Source organism: Telopea speciosissima, chromosome 4, assembly GCF_018873765.1.
Source record: "Telopea speciosissima isolate NSW1024214 ecotype Mountain lineage chromosome 4, Tspe_v1, whole genome shotgun sequence".
Taxonomy (NCBI): domain Eukaryota; kingdom Viridiplantae; phylum Streptophyta; class Magnoliopsida; order Proteales; family Proteaceae; genus Telopea; species Telopea speciosissima.
The window spans coordinates 63,326,450-63,345,256 of record NC_057919.1 but is presented as its reverse complement, the minus strand read 5'-3'; the positions used below and the strand labels follow the sequence as shown (position 1 = coordinate 63,345,256).

Sequence of the window (18,807 nt, the reverse complement as noted above, 5' to 3'; positions counted from 1 at the left end):
TTTTTCAAGAGAGGGGAGTCCACCAAGGCTGCGAACTTGCTTTTAGTAATTTTGTCTATAGTTACACATGCGGACAATGAGATGCTTGCAAAGATCCCTTCTCAAGAGGAGATAAAAGCGACAGTCTTTGATTTAGACCCCTCCAGTGCGCCATGCCTAGATGGGTATCCAGGCACCTTCTTCAGAACATGCTGGGATGGAGTAGGTATGGATGTTTGCAGGGGGACCCAAAACTTCTTTAGGGAAGGTGTGGTAATAAAGGGTATAAACTATAATTTTCTAAACCTAGTCCCAAAGGTGGAGAATGCAAATAAAGTGGGGCAGTTCCGGCCAATCTGTTTAGGTAACTTCTTCTTTAAGCTAATCCCAAAGATCATGGCGGCACGGCTATCTTCGATATTACACAAGCTAGTCTCTCCAGAGCAGGGTGCTTTCCAGAAGGGGAAAGTTATCTTTGAAAGTATTAGTGTGGCATCTGAGTTAACCAATGTCATGACCCTGAAATGCAAGGGAGGTGGATTGGGAATGAAGCTGGACATTCAGAAGGCTTTTGACACTTTGGAATGGGGTTTCTTGTTTGATGTTCTTGGCGCGTTTGGCTTCTCTCAATTGTGGATTTCATGGGTTCAACAGATATTGCTTTCTACAAGGATTTCAGTTTTAATAAATGGAGGACCAATAGGTTTTTTTGGAGTTGAAAGGGGGCTCAGACAGGGAGATCCTCTCTCCCCTCTCTTGTTTATCTTGGCCGAAGAAGTTTTATGCCAAGGCATAAGTGACCTGCGCAATAGAGGAAGGATAGAACTTGCTTTCAGTAATTTCGTCTATAGTTACACATGCAGACAATGAGATGCTTGCAAAGATTCCTTCTCAAGAGGAGATAAAAGCAGCGGTCTTTGATTTAGACCCCTCCAATGCGCCAGGCCTAGATGGGTATCCAGGCACCTTCTTTAGAACATGCGGGGATGTAGTAGGTATGGATGTTTGGAGGGGGACCCAAAACTTCTTCAAGGAAGGTGTGGTAATGAACGGGATAAACTGTAATTTTCTAAACCTGGTCCCCAAGGTGGAGAATGCAAATAAAGTGGGGCAGTTTCGGCCAATCTGTTTAGGTAACTTCTTCTTTAAGCTAATCCCGAAGATCATGGCGACACGACTATCTTCGATATTACACAAGCTAGTCTCTCCAGAGCAGGGTGCTTTCCAAAAGGGGAAGGTTATCTTTGAAAGTATTAGTGTGGCATCTGAGTTAACCAATGTCATGACGCTGAAATGCAGGGGAGGTGGATTGGGAATGAAGCTGGACATTCAGAAGGCTTTTGACACTCTGGAATGGGGTTTCTTGTTTGATGTTCTTGGCGCGTTTGGCTTCTCTCAATTGTGGATTTCATGGGTTCAACAAATATTGCTTTCTATAAGGATTTCAGTTTTAATAAATGGAGGACCAGTAGGTTTTTTTGGAGTTGAAAGGGGGCTCAGACAGGGAGATCCTCTCTCCCCTCTCTTATTTATCTTGGCCAAAGAAGTTTTATTCCAAGCCATAAGTGACCTGCGTAATAGAGGAAGGATAGAAGCGCTTCCAGGTCCCCATCAGGTATCTACTCCCTCCCATCTTCTATATGTTGATGATTTCTTTATTTTTATGAAGGCGGACGTGAGAACTGTGAAGCAGATTAAGCAATTCTTAGAAGAATATGGAGCTTACTTAGGCCAAGTGGTTAACCTCGCCAAGAGCAAGGTATTCTTGGGGCGTATTTCAGCGACTCAGAAACAACGTCTCGCCTCGGTTCTCCAAATCCCAATTTGCAAGCTTCCTACCAGGTACTTGGGAGTGAAACTGATGCAAGGCAAGAGGAAAAGAGATATATTCATGCCTATGATTGATAACTTCAAAAAAAGGCTATCGTCCTGGAAAGGGCACCTTCTATCCATGGCGGGCCAAGTAGAGTTAGTAAGATCAGTGATGTGTAATATTCCAATACATAACTTCTTGGTCTACCTGTGGCCGGCATCAGCAATTAGCATAATGGAAAGATGGATTCGCAACTTCATATGGACAGGGGAAGCAGATATATCCAAGACCATCACGGTTCGTTGGGATCGTCTTTGCAAGCCTAAGAAAGAAGGGGGTCTTGGAATCCGTTGTCTGTGGGAGTTAAACATGGCGCTGCTTACGAAGCTGGCATAGTCACTCAAAATGACAAACACAAATTTCACAATCTTTTTGCGAGGGAGGTTCATGAAGAAGGATGGAAGTCTAAGGAGATCGGTGGGAGCATCGTCAGTGCTACCAGGTCTTAGAAGGGTATTGGGATTTGTACAATCTGCCAAACAATGGGTGGTAGGTGATGGAACCTCTATACGGTTCTGGTATGATAAATGGGTAGGTGAACAGAGTGTTGAGGACCTTTTAAAACCTAACGAGATCCCACACAATCTGGTTGCCAAAGTCTTAGACTTTTTAGAAGAAGATAAATGGGCTTTCCCTCATGTCTCGACTATTGCACTTCAAGGAATCTTCACATAGATTCAGGGCCTTGGTATCACGGCATCAGCAAGGGAGGATACTCGGGTTTGGGCTCATGCAAACTCAGGGATGTTTTCGATGAAGTCTACATGGGAAGAACTGAGGCTGAAGGCAGCCCCACTAGGGTGGTGCTGGGCGATCTGGCAACGTGAGTTACACCCTCGCAGCTCCTTATTTGGATGGCGACTAATGCATGGGGCACTCCCAACCGACGAGAATATGCGACGTAGAGCTGTTCCCCTAGTTTCCAGATGTGATCTGTGCCATGCGGACTGTGAGTCAAGTTCACACATCTTCATAGAATGTCCCTTCTAGGGTCATATATGGAGAGAAATACTCTATTATTTTAATGAATGTTGGAACGAGTTCCCTTCTATGAAGCTTCTCTTCTCCTGGTGGCGGAGGAAATACAAGATAGTCCCCTTAAATAGTGTATGGGGGGTGCTTCTAATCATTGGGTGTCAACAAATCTGGTTGGAGGCAACAGGAGAAGATATGACAATCTCAAAGGAACGCCGATGCAAGTTGTGAAGCGTTGCCTAAGAGAGGTTTCGGATTGCTCCCGCATCAAAGGCATCCATGTGAAATTAGTCCATGATCTAATATTGGCCAGAAGGTTCCATGTTACGATATCTAGACTGCCGACACATTCAATAAAGGAGGTATGGTGGAGGCAACCTCCATCAGGCTGGTTAAAGCTAAACATCGATGGATCCTCCTTGGGAAATCCGGGATCCTCAGGAGCAAGGGGGATCTTTCGAAATCATCTAGGCACCCCAATCAGAAGTTTTGCTACCTACCAAGGAGTGGGAACGAATTTTAAAGCGGAATTGGTAGCCTTCTTTGAGGGAATTAAGGAAGCTAAGGAACTTCAGATTAGCTGTTTATGGGTGGAATGTGATTTTGTAACAGTGGTCTCCTCCATTCTTTGAGCCAAGTTACCCTGGTACTGTCTGCAACATTGGTGGGCGATTGCTAACTATCTAGACTCCATTTAGTGGCGCATAACTCACTATTTCCGAGAAGTAAATACTGTAGCAGATGCGCTAGCCAAAAAAGCAGCAACTCTTAAAGAGTCATGCACCTGGACCACAGTCCCAAATTTTATAGCCCAGGTGGTCGCATGGGAAGCATTGGGCCGGCCATATTACAGATTCTAATCAGGTTTTGGGTGGTTGGTTTCCTGGACAGACCCTCTTTTTCTCATGAAGTTGAAGGGAAAGTCACTGTGAATGTTTTCTTCTACAATCTTCTTGGATGATTTTGTAACCTTTTCATTTATATTATAATATATACGTTGCTGATCTTTAGCCAAAAACGCTTATGATATTGTAGAAGAGATTAATGTCAAGAGAACTAGAAAAGCATAGAAAATCAAAAGATTTTCGGAATGTGCAATGTGATGATGTTGAAGGAAACTAAAGGGAGAGAATATGGGCATACCTCTCTGTGAAGCATCGAAAGTTTGTCCGAAGTCCAATTCTAGCTTTTGTTCTTCTTCTCCGGCGACGACGAACCTCGAATGGCAACATTGCATTTAGATTAGGATCTTCTAATCTTTTTGGTTTTTGAAGTGGCTGCTTTGATGGTGAGTTACATGTATTCACCCAAAGCTAGGGACCTAATCATCATTAGTGTTATTGGTGAAGCCTGACCTCAGTCCAGAAAAAATTGTGGTGATTCTTCGTCGGGCTGTTTTGCCTTTGAAATGCGCCAGAATGGCCAAAATTAAAGTGCATACAAGTGTTGTAGAGCTCATCGAAGACCCACCCTTGTATGCACTATTTGGCCATTCTGGCCCGATTTGAAGGCGAAATAGCCGCTAAAGATGCACCACAACACTTTTTGGGCTAAGATCGAGCTTCAACAATAACAGAGGATATCAAGAGGATATTTTGGAAGATATTAAAATCCTAGAAGGGGTTTGTGAACCCTAGGATGGTGGGTGAACCGTCCTCTATTGCAACTTTTTAAAGTCAAATTCAGATATTATTCCAACAAATTGGAAATTGAATTCTCATATAGATACCCAATCCATTTCTCTTAGAAATTTAGAAGAAATTTTTTTTTTTGTCTTATTATACTTGTGTAACTAATCGGGTTAGAAATCAAATATACCAAGTATATCCTTCTTGATGTGTGGTAGAAGCAAACACCCTACTTCCTCTTTGAAATGCTATCTAAATTACACCAATGGAGAAGGAATAATTTTTTTCTATACTAATGATATGAATCCATGATTTACTACCTAAAAAAAGGATATGGAACCATGATTGGAGTCTTGTGTCATTATTACACATTCACCTCTATTTATGAAGTCAAAATTACCCCTCTTTACTTTAATCCAACTGCACCGATGGTTATGGTAAATGATTCCTCTTTCACTAAGCATGAAGGGCCACTTAGAGTCCGCTTGATAACCTTACTAGAAATAGTTTTTGGTGTTTTTCCATTATGAGAAACAGAAAAACACCTAAAAAGTGCTTGATAAATAGTGTTTCGTAGAATATGTTCTTGGGTGGATAAATCAAAATTTATGAGCTATGGAAGAGTTTTGACAGAACATGTCCAACATGTTCTATCATTTCTGGGCTCAAAATTGGAAAAGTGTGCCTGATAAAATTAAGTGAAAAACCCTATGAAAGACTTCTCGCCTCCACCTCTCAAAGCCCTCAACAATGGCGCACAAGGTAAGCTTGTTCTCTTTCTCTCTCTCTCTGTTGCCTCTCCGGTAGAATTGTCGGTACGTCGAGGCTGATGGAGTGAGGCAAATGACGGAAGGCACCGTGGACTCCTGTAGAACCGTCGGAGCTCCAAAAGGGGCGATAATCTGCTATTGTTTTCGGATAAGTAATAGTATCAGAAAATGGAGTTCAAAATGCATTAGAGAAGACAGGAAGTGGCAGAAAAAAAGATGAATTTGATGAGCGAGAAGAGGGAAAGAGAGAGAATTATATAAGAATGGACGAACTTGCTATAGTGACGGAGGAGCAAGAGCCACCGCCGGTAAAGCGGAATCCAATTGCTAAGGCTGAATCCATCATCGTCATCATCTATCTGTTTAAACTCAGAGATGCACGAGTACTTCTATTTAGTGAAGGAGCAATCAACCCTGCGAATCTGACGATGGTTCCGTCGTGGAGATGAAGCGGTGAACTGAACCATGAGTCCTACTTCTTCCCTTCATTAGCTTTTGCCGGGAGGAAGATTGGCTTGTGGTCCAGATTCCGAGCCAACGGCTGAACCACTTCCCCAAGCGCCACCGGAGCCAGAACCCACTCCAGAACAGGTTTACCAAGCGGGTCAAAAACGGTTTCTCAGCACAGAAAATGGAAAAACTGTTCTGTTGTTTCTCAGCACATAACCAGAACAGAAACACTCGTAAGGTTATCAAGCAGGCACTTAAAGTCTCATCTTTTATTTCAATAAAAACAAAAGAATTCTTTTGGGAAAAAAAGGTTTTCCTGTATCATTCTCTCATTGTTCCCTGATACCCTCTTCATACCCAAATAACAATAGGGTTCTAAACAATGATATGCCATATTTGGCTATTTGTTTAGGTGCGGCGAGTGGGTTCAGGGTCGATATTTGGACCTACCTAAGGGTGCGTGTATGCATTCGTCGTGGGTGTGTGTACTGTGATCCATGACTAATCCAAAGGGAGAGTTTTTTATCCAACAGTTGGTAGAAGAGGCTTCAATGTAATTCAAAAGGCAAACTCTTTTCATTAGACATGGTTTTACAACTTGGATCGGCTGAATCAGTCGAGTCAACTCGGTAATTGGGACCGATTTTGATTAAACCCTATTGAATGGAGACGAGCTAAGACGAGTCCGGCCAATTCCAACTGAGTTTGACCAATTTTGGAAAAATTCGACTTGAAATCAAATCAGAATGGACAGAGACCGATCCCAACTATATAGGTTATAGGTTACATCATATTTCTTTGGGCAAATTTCACGGACACCTCCTCTAAGAATTCAATATGTCACAGATACCCCAAACTTTGAAAAAATATCACAGACTGCCCTTATTTTATGATTATATTTCAACTTAGTCCACTCCGTTAGTTAAGTTGTTGTTAACTCTTTTATAATGATGAAATTACCCTTACCACATGTGAACTTCCCATAATACCCTTAAGGTTAGAATCCCAAATACAAATCATTCTCTTCATCTTCTTCGCTCATATTACAGCCCTTCTTCACAACTTTGTCTCTAACCATAGCAACCGGTACGGGTGGTGCAACCGCCATATGTGTGATCTTAAACTTCTCAACCGCCCTCCTCATCTTCCTCAAATCGAACTTCCTCATCACCACCACTGTCTCTCCGACTGCCACTGATTTCACAAAGTACAGAAGCGTCGCCGACAGTGCTACTGCTCATCGGCAGTGCTACTCTCTTGGCGGACCTTGATTCCGATCACTGAAATTCTGTTTCATTAAATAATGGGAAAATTTCACGGACACCCCCTGTAAGTATTCAATATGTCACAGACTTACCAAACTTGAAAAAAATATCACAGACTACCCTTATTTTATGATTATATTTCAACTTAGTACACTTTGTTAGGCTTTTGCGGTTAAGTTGCTGTTAGTTTTTTCGTAATGGCCAAATTACCCGTAGAAGGGATAAACTTACCATAATACCTTTTAAGGGTAAAACCCCCCATTTACCCAAAAAATAAAGGCGAAATTACCCTTACCATAGGTTGAACTTACCATAATACCCTTAAGGGTAAAACCCCAAATACAAACCATTATCTTCATTGTTGGAGACCTGCAACTCAGAGGGAGGCGACCATCACGTACCCTCCCTCCTCCACCTGCTGCAAACTTTGAGGAGTCTCTCCAGTCTCTCGACATCACTTCTGGGGATGTGATCTTCTACACTCTTAATCCTAACGGGTTCTCGGGAGGAACCTCCACTATGACCCAGCAGACCCAAGCGGGAGAGGATCGTCAATTTCAGGCAAGTAAAAAGCTTTTCGATCAGCAAATAGAAGAATTGAAATCAAATCAATTCAGTAGGTTAGATCTGCCCGAAACTCAGATCAAGTTTCACTCCTTGATTGCTTAACCTATGCTCAAAATATGGATCTAATCCAATGGTAGGATTGAGATTAATCAACCAAACTTCAGATCAGAAAATCACAAAGTCAGAACTTACGAGATTTTAAATAGAAACAAATCTGAGAATCGGATCAGCACAAAACTTGAGTTGAGTAGCACTCTTGGATAACCCTATATTACACCAAAGTTTATGTTGGGTGATTGTATTACAATTTCTTACAAACAATTTGAAAACAACACAAATTGTAATACAATAGAAGCAGTAGAAACTAGGCTTGACCTTTGGCTGAAATGAGAAGAGCAAAACTTGAGTTTGATGTAGAGTCACACCCGCAACAACTTGAGCAAGCTTGAGGTTGAGTCACACTTGTGGTGCTGCCTTTAAGGTAATTGATGTCTCCTACTGCCAAGGATTGTTCTGCACCACTACCCCAAGATAAAACAACCTCCAACTAGAAGATGAAACAGTTCTTCTAGTCCCTTGAAGGAGCCAAGAGCTTCAACACAACAAACCTCTAACACACTTAGAAGAAAAGAGGGAAAGAGAAATAAGACTTTTTGTGACTGCAAAGTATGGACATGGATATGTATCAAGATGTGTATTTTGCAATGCATTTGGTTGGGTTTATATAGGCCCAAAATCAATCCTTACACTCCCTTGGAATTTCCAAGAATAACCACCCACTTATGACCAATTTAGTTGGAGAATGAAGTTTATGGACATGAATTAGAAATCAATTCCTAATTCATGGCCATTTTCCCACTATGGATCATGAAAGGCCTTAAAATCCATTCATTCCCCACTAAAGACCATAAAAGGCCTTAAAACCCCATAAAGGGAAAGACATGCCTATGGCCATGAATTGAGAAATTAATCCAATTCAATATCCTTGACCCACCTTCCCACTCATAATAGTGACCATGAATAGACTTTAGGATACCCATAGGATGTTACAACCTTTGAAATTCAACTATTATTCCTTGATCACATGGGTCCCACACCATAACAAAACAATCAAAATCTTTTGAAACTTAAAGAAAAATAAAATATATATTAAATATTTTAAATCCAACAGTTTATTCCAAATCTGATGGCTGGATTCAAATTAATTTAACACACATCAAACCTGAAACCAAAAATAGCAGGTTTTATGAGAATTTGAGTAGAACCAGTTCTGAGGATCAGAGCTGCCCTATACCCTGGTCGAGTGCCCCTTTTGGGTACCCCTTTGATACCCCAAAACCCTGCCCTGAGTTGATGGATGGATCCCCTCAATTGTGAATCGATTCAGATCATAAAACTACTCTACAACAGAGCATCCGTAGGGTTTTAAGATCAGATTCTATGATGGTACATGTCCATCGGGTGGGCTTCTAATTTAGGAAAATGATGAAGGACAGATTGAGAAGTCGGGGAAGGCCGGAAGGGAGAGGGGGAGTCTGAGCAGAGGAGGGGGAGGGGTGTCGGAGACAGAGAAGGAAATGGATAAAATCTGAGCAAAGGTTGGGTATTTAAACAAATAAGGACAGTTTTTTTTTTTATTTAAATAACTAAGGGGTAAATTGGATATTTCACCTTTGGGTACTAACTGTGTTTAACATCAGGGGGAAGGTTGCCATTTTGACCAAGTTTAGTAAGTCCGTGACATATTGAATACTTAGAGGGGGTGTCCGTGAAATTTGCCCTTAAATAATTGTTGGAAATGTAGGCTATTATGATGTAATGTAGAGGGTTCATGGTGGATCTGACTTGAAGCAAAATAACTTATTATCATATTATTGTTGTAATGCTTCGATTGCTACTTGGAACGGAAATGGCATCTGATACATTCTCTGCAGAGACATTACTTTTTCCTAGGTAATTAGGTTGGTGGTATGGAAAATTCTAGATAATGTGTTTGGGATCCCTTATAAAATTGGGGGAAAAAGTATACCTTTTACTGCAAATTTGTGCCATTTTTGGGTGCAGTATAATCTTTTACAGTAAGCCCTTTCTCACCTTTGTGCTCGAATAAGTCCATTCGGATAGAGTGAAATCAGTGGTGGCGGAGAGCGTTGCCGGCAGTATTACTACTCACCGTGCCGTACTTTCATGTTTATGGGCTTCTGTACTATGTGAAATCAGTGGCGATCGAAGAGACAGTGGTGGTGTTGAGGAAGTTCGATTTGGGAAGATGATGGAATCTAAGTAATATTTATTTAAATTACTAAGAGGGTAAAAAATCGACATTTTAACTTTGGGTGGTAACTTTGCTTAACATCAGGGGGAAGGTTGCCATTTCGACCAAGTTTGACAATTACGTGACATATTGAATACTTAGAGGGGGTGTCCGTGAAATTTTCTCTATTTCTTTTTTTTTTCTTTGTGTGGTTGGGGGGGGGGGGGAGATTCTATATTACAATTTTTTTTTTTGGGGGGGGGGGGGTGAAGGGTTAAATAGTACATTTACCAAGGTAAAAACTGTCTTCTTTTTTTTTTTCATTAAAAAATGAGTTCTTTACTAGAATCAATTTGATACAACTAATCCATATTGATATCGGTATCTGTATCGGCAACAATCGATACCAACACCGATTTCGTGAACTAAATAAACCTTGACTACAAGAACTTTACTGCTCTAACTTTTAAATATTGTCATACCCCTAAACATCTTTACAAACTCCTTCCCCCCCCCCACCCCCTGGATTTTAATATATTTGGCTTTTGCTTATCAAAAAAAAAAACTTGAATTGGGAAGGTCACAGGTGGTTAACCTGTCTCTAAAACTAACTTGATGGACTGAGGGCCCCAATTGTGAGCTAAGGGTGTTTTTAGTATCATTTTTCATTTTCATTTTTCTGATAAATTTTTTTTTTAATTTTTTTTATGCGTGTTGTACCATTTTTGAAACTTGTTTATATTTAAAATAAATGAAAAAACTCCAAAAATCATAAGATCCATGCTTGGAAAAATCTGAGGGTACCCTCCATGCATGGTGCATGCTTACTCTCCTTGCAACTGTTGATGTCAATTTTCATTTTGTTTTATTAGTTTATCCTCTTACGTTTTTATGTTGATTTGGAAAAGAAGATGGGTGATGGGAGAATTTCTTCATTAACCACTAAAAATTGTTTATGCATAATTACTTTTCAAACGATTCCTCATTCTATACTTTATTATATTTAATAGTTATCAAACAGTTTTCCATTTTTTACAAAGATTCTTTTTTATTAATGATATATATTTTTTAAAAATAGATCATAAACAAAATGAAAAGATGATACCAAAAAAACCCTAAGCCAAAAAACATTACTAATGATGAATTTGATTTTCACCCCAACGTTATGTTTGGAATGTAAGAAAAGAAGAAAAATCTTTTCAAAAAAGGAAAAGTGAGAAAGACATTACTTTTGTCTTATTATAAATTTTATTTTTATCAATTTCTTGCGTTCCAAACAATTTTTGAGATAAACACGAGAGCTTGCCCATGGTAGAAACCTTTCCAAATCATTCATTCCCATTGTCAAACAATTACCACTTAGCAAATTGAATGGTATCAATAATAAGAAGATAGCCGTAATACTGTAATATGAATGAGTATTATATTATGAAAAGCTCAACTTTATTATAAGTTACATAAAAGGAGGTTATTACATGCAAAACTAGCTGTTAAAAAAGACTCTATAAAGGTACATGAACTTTATACATGGGAGGAATAATACATGATCTATATTATACTACCAAAGTAAAAATTGGTATTTAAATTTTATTTTTTAACATGGTATTAAAGCCACGTAATTGAGTATTAAACCCATATTGCATTTGCTTGGATGAGCATATTTTTGAGAGTACCATTCATCTGACGCTCCATGACTTCATTCGCTCCCCCAATCAATTGTCCGCCTATGAAAACAACTGGAACGACTGGGTTACACCCTAGCCTCATGAGTGAGTTTTCTAATTCCCGTCCTTTTGGGTCCTCATCAAGCTCGTAGATCAAAGGGTTGGCCCCGTAGTTGCAGATGAGAGTCTTGAGAGTGTGGCTCATGCAACAAGAGCTCTTGCTGAAGATCACCACTGGCTTTTGTTTGGACAACATCGACACTTTCTCCATTTTCACAAACTCAAGAAAGAAAGAAAGAACAATGAGATAGAAGACCTAAAATCAGATTTTTTATGGGGGGAGAAGTAAGAATTACCAAGGAGAGGAGTATTTAGCAATGCAAGACTGAACTAAGAAGCAAGTGTGCAAAAGGAAGAGAAGTGATTAAGGAGCTTGAAAACTAGCTGTGAGGAACCTTAGCTCCAATTGATACCTATTTATACAAGGTGGTTAGGGTATGTCGCTTCTTTATTGCTTAAATGGGAAATATTTCACTTTACTTTTTAGAAATTTAAGAAATTTCTTTTTCTTTGTCCTTCTCCACCCTCCATTGCCCATAAAGGAAAGAATGTTTTAAAAAAAATATTTTGCTGGATTCTTGTATTAGAGGCTTTGAGCCTTTGATCATATCATTACTTTGACAATGACTCTTAAATATCTTTCTTTGGTGAAAGAAAAGAATCACAAGTTTTTTTTTTTTTCCTTTTTCGATTAAAAGGAATCACAAGTTGCAAATTTAGCAAATCAGTTTCTGTGGATTTGTAGAATATGACTAACATGGTTTATATGATTGACCGTATATTTCTATTAAATGACAAATTTACCCTCCATATTTTATTTCCTTGAAGGCATGGAGAGAGAAAGGAAGAATTCCTTCACCAATTGCTTTAAATGCCCTTAAACTTGTGTAATAATGTGAAGGGCATTTTTGACCTCCACGAATGAAGGAAAAATTTTCCGGCATTTTAATTAAGTTTCTGGTTGGAAGGTGATTTTCAGCTACTCCTTATACCTATCTTGGGAGCATCTGCTGAGGTGGAAGCTAGACATGAGGATAGGATTTTTTTTTGGTCAACAGAAGGCCTTTCGGCCAAATGAGGAGAGGATTGGATTTTATCTAATTGGTACTAACAATAAGATTTAGATCCAATTGAAGAAAGAGAAACCCTAAAAGGAAGAAAAAGAAATGAGAAGTGGAACCTTGGAATGAGAAATAACAGCTTATGAAAAAACATGTGCATGCTTTGGTAGAGAGATTGATTATCTCAAAGGCATCTTCAATGTCGGAGATTGGAATGCTCCAACTAGGTATAATGAGGCGATTTCTACAGGAATCTGGAACAACTGGAATATCACACCCAAACTTGCCCCTAATCTCAGTATCGGTACAATCCCATATTTGTTGATCATTCATTGACTCACTAGTCCAGGTTTTTGTTAGGGACGCATGCATGACCACAAGGAAGAATCAAAGCAAACAACCATACATAATGCAAGGAATTTATCGTGGTTCGGCAAGATTGCCTACGTCCATCCAAGAGAATCAAAGATTTTCATTATTTCCCGAAAAACCTCTACACCACTCTTCACCTAACAAAGTATTCCCCTTTGCTTGTGATTAGGGTTTTTCACACAGAGACAATGTATAAGGAAATCCAAAACCCTAATCCCCACACAATTGCAATTCTACCCCTGTACATGTAATTGACCCAAAACCCGTCCCAATTACAAATACAGATCAATTACAATTATGTGGACCCGCAAAATACAAGACACACCCAACCCCAAGAATCTCCACCTTGGCTTGGGTTCTGCAAGCCACCCTGAAGAAGACCGGTGTTGATGTCGACTCTACAAATTCCGCCTCTGTCTTTGCCTTTCTCCCACGCCCAAATCGACATGACCCACACTTCCACCTAGGGTGTCTCGTACAACTCACTACTGCCGCATGATGTAATTTGGCCCTACCTCTCTTATTACTGCGGTCCGCTACAAGAGATCTTCGCCACTCATCAAATCCGAAGCGAAAGACACCCACTTCTTTCTAGGACTGCACTTGCTTATTGCTTGAACCACCTGCAATCTTTGTCCTCCACCGGTACCTCTTGCTTGAGTTTTAACAAGAGCTCTACCTGTTTCAACACTTCCTGCAAGCTTGTACAAATTGCCAATCATCCGTCCCTACATCACAATCATGACTCCTCTTGAAACCTTGAGAACTCCATATTTCGATGAGCATCTGAAACCTCTAGAATCCAATGTTCCCAATGAAATCAAGTTTTTACTTAGATCCGACACATGCTTCACCCTAGTCAAAGTTTGCACAACCCATCAAACATGCAAATCCATACAGTCCCAATCCTAACAACCTTGCTTTCCGTAGTATTTGCCATTTTGATAGTACCACTCTCACATGCATGATATGCAGCAAATTGATCATTGACTGAATACATATGAAATGAATAACCATTATCTAAAATCCAATCTGAAGTATCCATACCTGATGATGTAGTAAGAAGGATATCTCCATCATCACTCAAAGACTCTTCCACCATACCAACAGTGGATGATTTACCTTCCTTCTCCTCATATAAAAATAGGTTGACTTTCCAGAATTGAAGTTTCTTTCTCATAGCATCAAGCATAGTGGTACAATGGTGGGCCCTCAGCTTGGAGGAGGAGGAGAAAGGAAGGCCCAAATACTTGATGGGGGAATTGATCTAAGGCAACTCTAGTGATCTTGCTAAAGTCACACTATCCAACGATCAGAATGGATGCATCATATAACCAAGTGATAGGATAGAGGTCTTGTGATGTTTGGAAAAATAATACTCTTATGACTATATATTTATTTATTTATAGGCAAGGAAACCGATCGTGTAGCCCTTGGATCAGCGTAAGGGTCAATAAGAGTGCGCACAAAAAAACATTGATTTGAATGGGATTTTTTATTTCACTAGGGGCGGAGCAATCTTTTCTCGGGCTATTGTGTCTAGACACGATAACCACGCAACCGATTAACGTTCTTTTTCCCTTTATTCATATATTGAAAAAAAAATCAAAAGGCCCAACCCAATTGGGTCGAATCATTAAAGATGATATCTATAGCTCAAACAACCTCTTAAATAAGGCCCTGGCCCCATCCCAATTTCCATTCATGGATCCAAAATATTCCATGCCTGAGACACTTGTTTGAAATTTGGCACATGGAACAGCTCTAACCTCTTTAAGCTTGTAAAGAATCCTAGCTTTAATATCCGACAAGAAATATCGATCTCTCTAATCTCTATTCTCTATTATCTATCTATGTCTCTTTATGATTAATGTATGCGTTTTGTCTAGTGATGTAATATTGAAATAGATCTATATATGCACATAGTGGAAGATGATGAGAGTGGGGAGAAGGAAAATCCATCATTTCTATTATTATATCAATATGTAGTGGTGTTATGGATCAAGAACTCAATCGAAACCTGTCGAAACCACTGAGATATCTCTATTATTATATCTATATGCGTGCTCGAATCTTGGCATCATATATTAAGATATTTGGCCAAGTAAGTACATATGATCTGATCTATAGTACAAATTATCAACTCTCTAGTCTTATTCCTTCCTCCCACGGTTTCTCAATCACTTTCACTCGCACACAGAGAAAGAGAAAAGGAAGAGGAAGAGGAAGAAGAAGGCCAAGGGTTGTGCTATTCAACTTTTTATATATTCTACTTTATGACCAGAACTTATACAAATATTCTCAAGGAGACACTACTAACCTTTTCATTATATAATATATATATTTAACCCTTTATAAAACTTGGGCATATAAGTTCAATTATATTAATATTCTTATGGGGCTGAGAATCCTTTTAAGGCTAATTAAAGGACGAAATGTAAGACATAAAAGCACCACGATTTGAAGGATCCTATTCCAAATTTAAACTTTAACAGTTTCAAACATCATTGTTCAAATATGATCTAAGATATAAGTGTTGGGTGTTGGAGTAAGGGTGTAAGTTTGGTCCTGTCATCTCGAATCTGTCATGGGCTACTCTGAGCTCGAACAGGGCCTGAGCTGAGATAGCTTGGCCCTGAGGGTGGGTCAGGGCTGGAAATTTCTACCCCTGAGTCAAGGTTGGGTCAGCCAGAGTTGAGGCTTCGGGCTGAGCCTAGCCTTGTCCGGTTCGGCTTGACTCGACTCGACTATGTTTTAAGCTATACTATAAAAGATATATTGATATGATATATATTATAGACTTTAAATGTCACCCACATTTTTATATATTATATATTATATATGTAGATAATAAATGATGTAATACATTTTATTATAGTGTTATTTTACGTAAAATTGATAATTTTCTCCTTAGCCCAGTCCAATCCATGCATCTCCCTTCCCCCTCCCTTCCCCCTCCCCATGATCAAGGCCAATCAGGGTCAGCCCGGCCCGACCCTAAGGACGGGCCAAGGTTGGATTTTTTAGGCCCTGAGTCAAGGTGGGGTCGGTCCTGGGCCCAGCTAAGGGGACTCAGGGTTGGGCTAGGGTTTTAGAAAGCCTAGCCCAATCCGACCTTGTTTCAGCCTTATGTTGGACTATGTTGGTCCAACCCCATGTGGAGTTTTATATGGGTGCTTAGGCTAAGTTGGGTCCAAATCCATGTGAAGTCAAAATGTTTGGCATCCCTTACTTTCTTTACTGGGTTGTAGAATTCAAAGAGACACTTTGTGAAGGGTGTAGTGAGGTTTTCTTCTAAGAAAAGGAAGACAGACAATTAGTGGGTTTTCTCTAAAGAGAGAAAAAGTGCAAGGTTTGAAAAAAGAATTCTAACTTGTGGATGTTTACTCTCGTTTTGGGTCATCTTGAGGCCGTTTAATCTATATCTTGTGCTCTTGTTTAGTCGGGTAACCGAAATTGCAGTTTGCTTTATTCGGTTGGGTTCTCTAAGATCTGGGAGAAGTTTTTGCTTGCTTTTAAAGGTGATTCGGTAGTATTTTTGTTAAAGTGTGAGGTAACCTTGTAATCTCTTCAAGTGTTTGTTATTTCTTTTTCAATCTTGTAGTGGATCTTAAGTGTGGACTTCGGCTTGAGAGTCACGAAAGATACCTTCGGTGCCTGATTTTCCTGTGGTTCCCAAAGAACATCCATCCACGTTCAACTTAAACTAGGGCTGAGAAGGGGAGCGCCAGAAAACTTCCAAGAGAAATCCTGGTTAATTTTGGAGATAACTGAAATCTTTAGAAGCTAGACTAGAACATAGAAGGTCCACGACAAATGAAACTGAGTTCTTAAACTTTGACGAAATGAATGGAAGATCTCTCACCAAACTTCTACAGATCCATCTCAAATCTCTATTTCTCCCCTCAAACCTTCTAAGGTTCCTTTCCGACCAAACCAAATGAGGGATAAGGGTGAAGCCTGAGAGCCAAACATCTTTTAAACATTTCCCTAGACTTTCGCTTCCACCATTAACTTAGTTCAAGAATAGAGGGGTGAGGATGCCAAGCGAAACCAAAAATATTCTAGAAAAATTTCCAGATCGCAACTGAGAAATCACACTCCAAGAAAAGATGAGTGAAGGACTTAACCACTTTGTAACACAAGCTGCATCTAGAAGGAACAGACACACCTTTACGCTGCACCAAGTCATCAGTACGTAGAAATTTTCCTATCATGCAATTTCCATCCAAAAGTAGAATGGCGAGGCAGAAAACATTTATTCCAAACTTGAGAGGTAAATCATTGTAATCCATTATTTGTTTTAGTGAGATTATTCTCGGAGTTACCCTGTGGTATTTCTCTTCACATTAAAAGGTTTTCCACGATAAATCTTATGTTGGTTTAGTTTGTGGTTGTTTGTTTCGTTTCTGGTTGTTTGTTTGATTCACACAGGTGAGAATGTTTTTTTCCACATCTCTTCCCCCACAATAAGAAGATAGTCTAATGAAGTATTATATTATGAAAAGCTCAACTTTATTATAAGTTACATAAAAAGAGGTTACATGCAAAAGTAGTTGCTAAAAGAGGCTCTAATTAAGGATATATGGAAGGTAAATACTAGATCCATACTATATTACCTAAGTAAAAAAAACCGGGGTTTAAAATTTATTTTTTAACATGGTATTAGAGGTGCGTAATTGAGTATTAAACCCATATCGCATTTGCTTGGATGAGCATATTTCTAAGGGTACCATTCATCTGCCGCTCCATGACCTCATTCGCTCCGCCAACCAATTGCCCGCCTATGAACACAACTGGAACAACTGGGTTACAGCCTAGCCTCATGAGTGCGTTTTCCAATTCCCTTCCTTTTGGCTCCTCATCAAGCTCGTAGACCAAAGGGTTGGCCCCATAGTTGCATATGAGAGTCTTGAGAGTGTGGCTCATGCAACAAGAGCTCTTGCTGAAGATCACCACTGGGTTTTGTTTGGACAACATCGACAGTCTCTCCATTATCACAAGCTCAAGAAAGAAAGAAAAATGAGATAGAAGTGATTCAAGGAGCTTGAAAACTAGCTGTGAGGAACCTTAGCTCCAATTGATACCTATTTATACAAGGTGATCAGGGCATATTGCTTCTTTATTGATTAAACGGGAAACATTTCACTTTGCTTTTTAGAAATTTTAGAAATTTTTTTTTCTTTGTCCTTCTCCACCCTCCATTGCCCATAAAGGAAAGAATGTTTTTAAAAAAATGATTCGATGGATTCTTGTATTAAAAGCTTAGAGCATATCATTACTTTGATAATGACTCTTATATATCTTTTTTGGTGAAAGAAAGGAATCACAAGTTGCAAATTTAGCAAATCAGTATCTGTGGATTTGTAGAATGTGATTAATGTGGTTTATGTGACTGACCCTACATTTCTATTAAATGACAAATTCACCCTCCATATTTTATTTCTTTAACCCATGGAGAGAAAGGAGGAATTCCTTCACCAATTGCTTTAAATGGAAATTTATCCTCTCAAGTGTGGTGCACTGTGTACGTTGGATTCTTAAGAGTGTGGTGTACTGAACAGTGCACCGCACTTGAGAGGATGAAGACCCGCTTTTTAAATGCACTTAGATGCGTGTAATAATAGTGAAGGGCATTTCCGACCTTCTCCATGAATGAAGGGAAATCTTTTTGTCCCTTTGTTTGGAAAGGGGTTTTCAGCTACTCCTTATGCCTATCTTGGGAGCATCTGCTGAGGTGGAAGACATGAGAGGATTGGGTTTTATCCAATTGGTACTAACAATAAGATTTGCATCCAAATTGAAGAAAGAGAAACCCCAAATGGAAGAAAAAGAAATGAGAAGTGGAAGCTTGGAGTGAGAAATAACAGCTTATGAAAAACATGTGCA

General features: G+C 39.5%; 3 protein-coding genes across 5 annotated transcripts in view; all 3 read right to left on the bottom strand.

Moving 5' to 3' along the window:
- Positions 1 to 18,807, bottom strand: part of LOC122657787 (acyl-CoA-binding domain-containing protein 6) — a 44,071-nt gene that overhangs the window by 15,275 nt on the left and 9,989 nt on the right. The window contains exons 2-3 of one of the 2 annotated variants that reach the window (XM_043852581.1): positions 8,719 to 8,734; positions 7,356 to 7,358 (exon numbers count right to left, since the gene is read on the bottom strand). The exons of the other annotated variant lie outside the window; for it this stretch is intronic. The gene's annotated coding sequence lies outside the window, so the exon portion shown is untranslated. The remainder of the gene's footprint in view (positions 1 to 7,355; positions 7,359 to 8,718; positions 8,735 to 18,807) is intronic. 2 annotated transcript variants of the gene reach the window in all.
- On the bottom strand, positions 11,313 to 11,869 carry LOC122657789 (monothiol glutaredoxin-S2-like). 2 transcript variants are annotated; one of them, XM_043852584.1, is made up of 2 exons: positions 11,812 to 11,869; positions 11,313 to 11,729 (listed from the first exon to the last, which is right to left on the bottom strand). In XM_043852584.1, exon 2 carries the CDS (start codon positions 11,694 to 11,696, stop codon positions 11,388 to 11,390), a length of 309 nt encoding a protein of 102 aa, XP_043708519.1. In that variant the 5' UTR covers positions 11,697 to 11,729; positions 11,812 to 11,869; the 3' UTR covers positions 11,313 to 11,387. The 2 variants fall into 2 exon arrangements, with proteins under 2 accessions (XP_043708519.1, XP_043708520.1); XM_043852585.1 differs by having other exon boundaries at positions 11,313 to 11,725.
- LOC122657791 (monothiol glutaredoxin-S2-like) lies at positions 17,587 to 17,942 on the bottom strand. The gene has a single exon (XM_043852587.1). It carries the CDS (start codon positions 17,911 to 17,913, stop codon positions 17,605 to 17,607), a length of 309 nt encoding a protein of 102 aa, XP_043708522.1. The 5' UTR covers positions 17,914 to 17,942; the 3' UTR covers positions 17,587 to 17,604.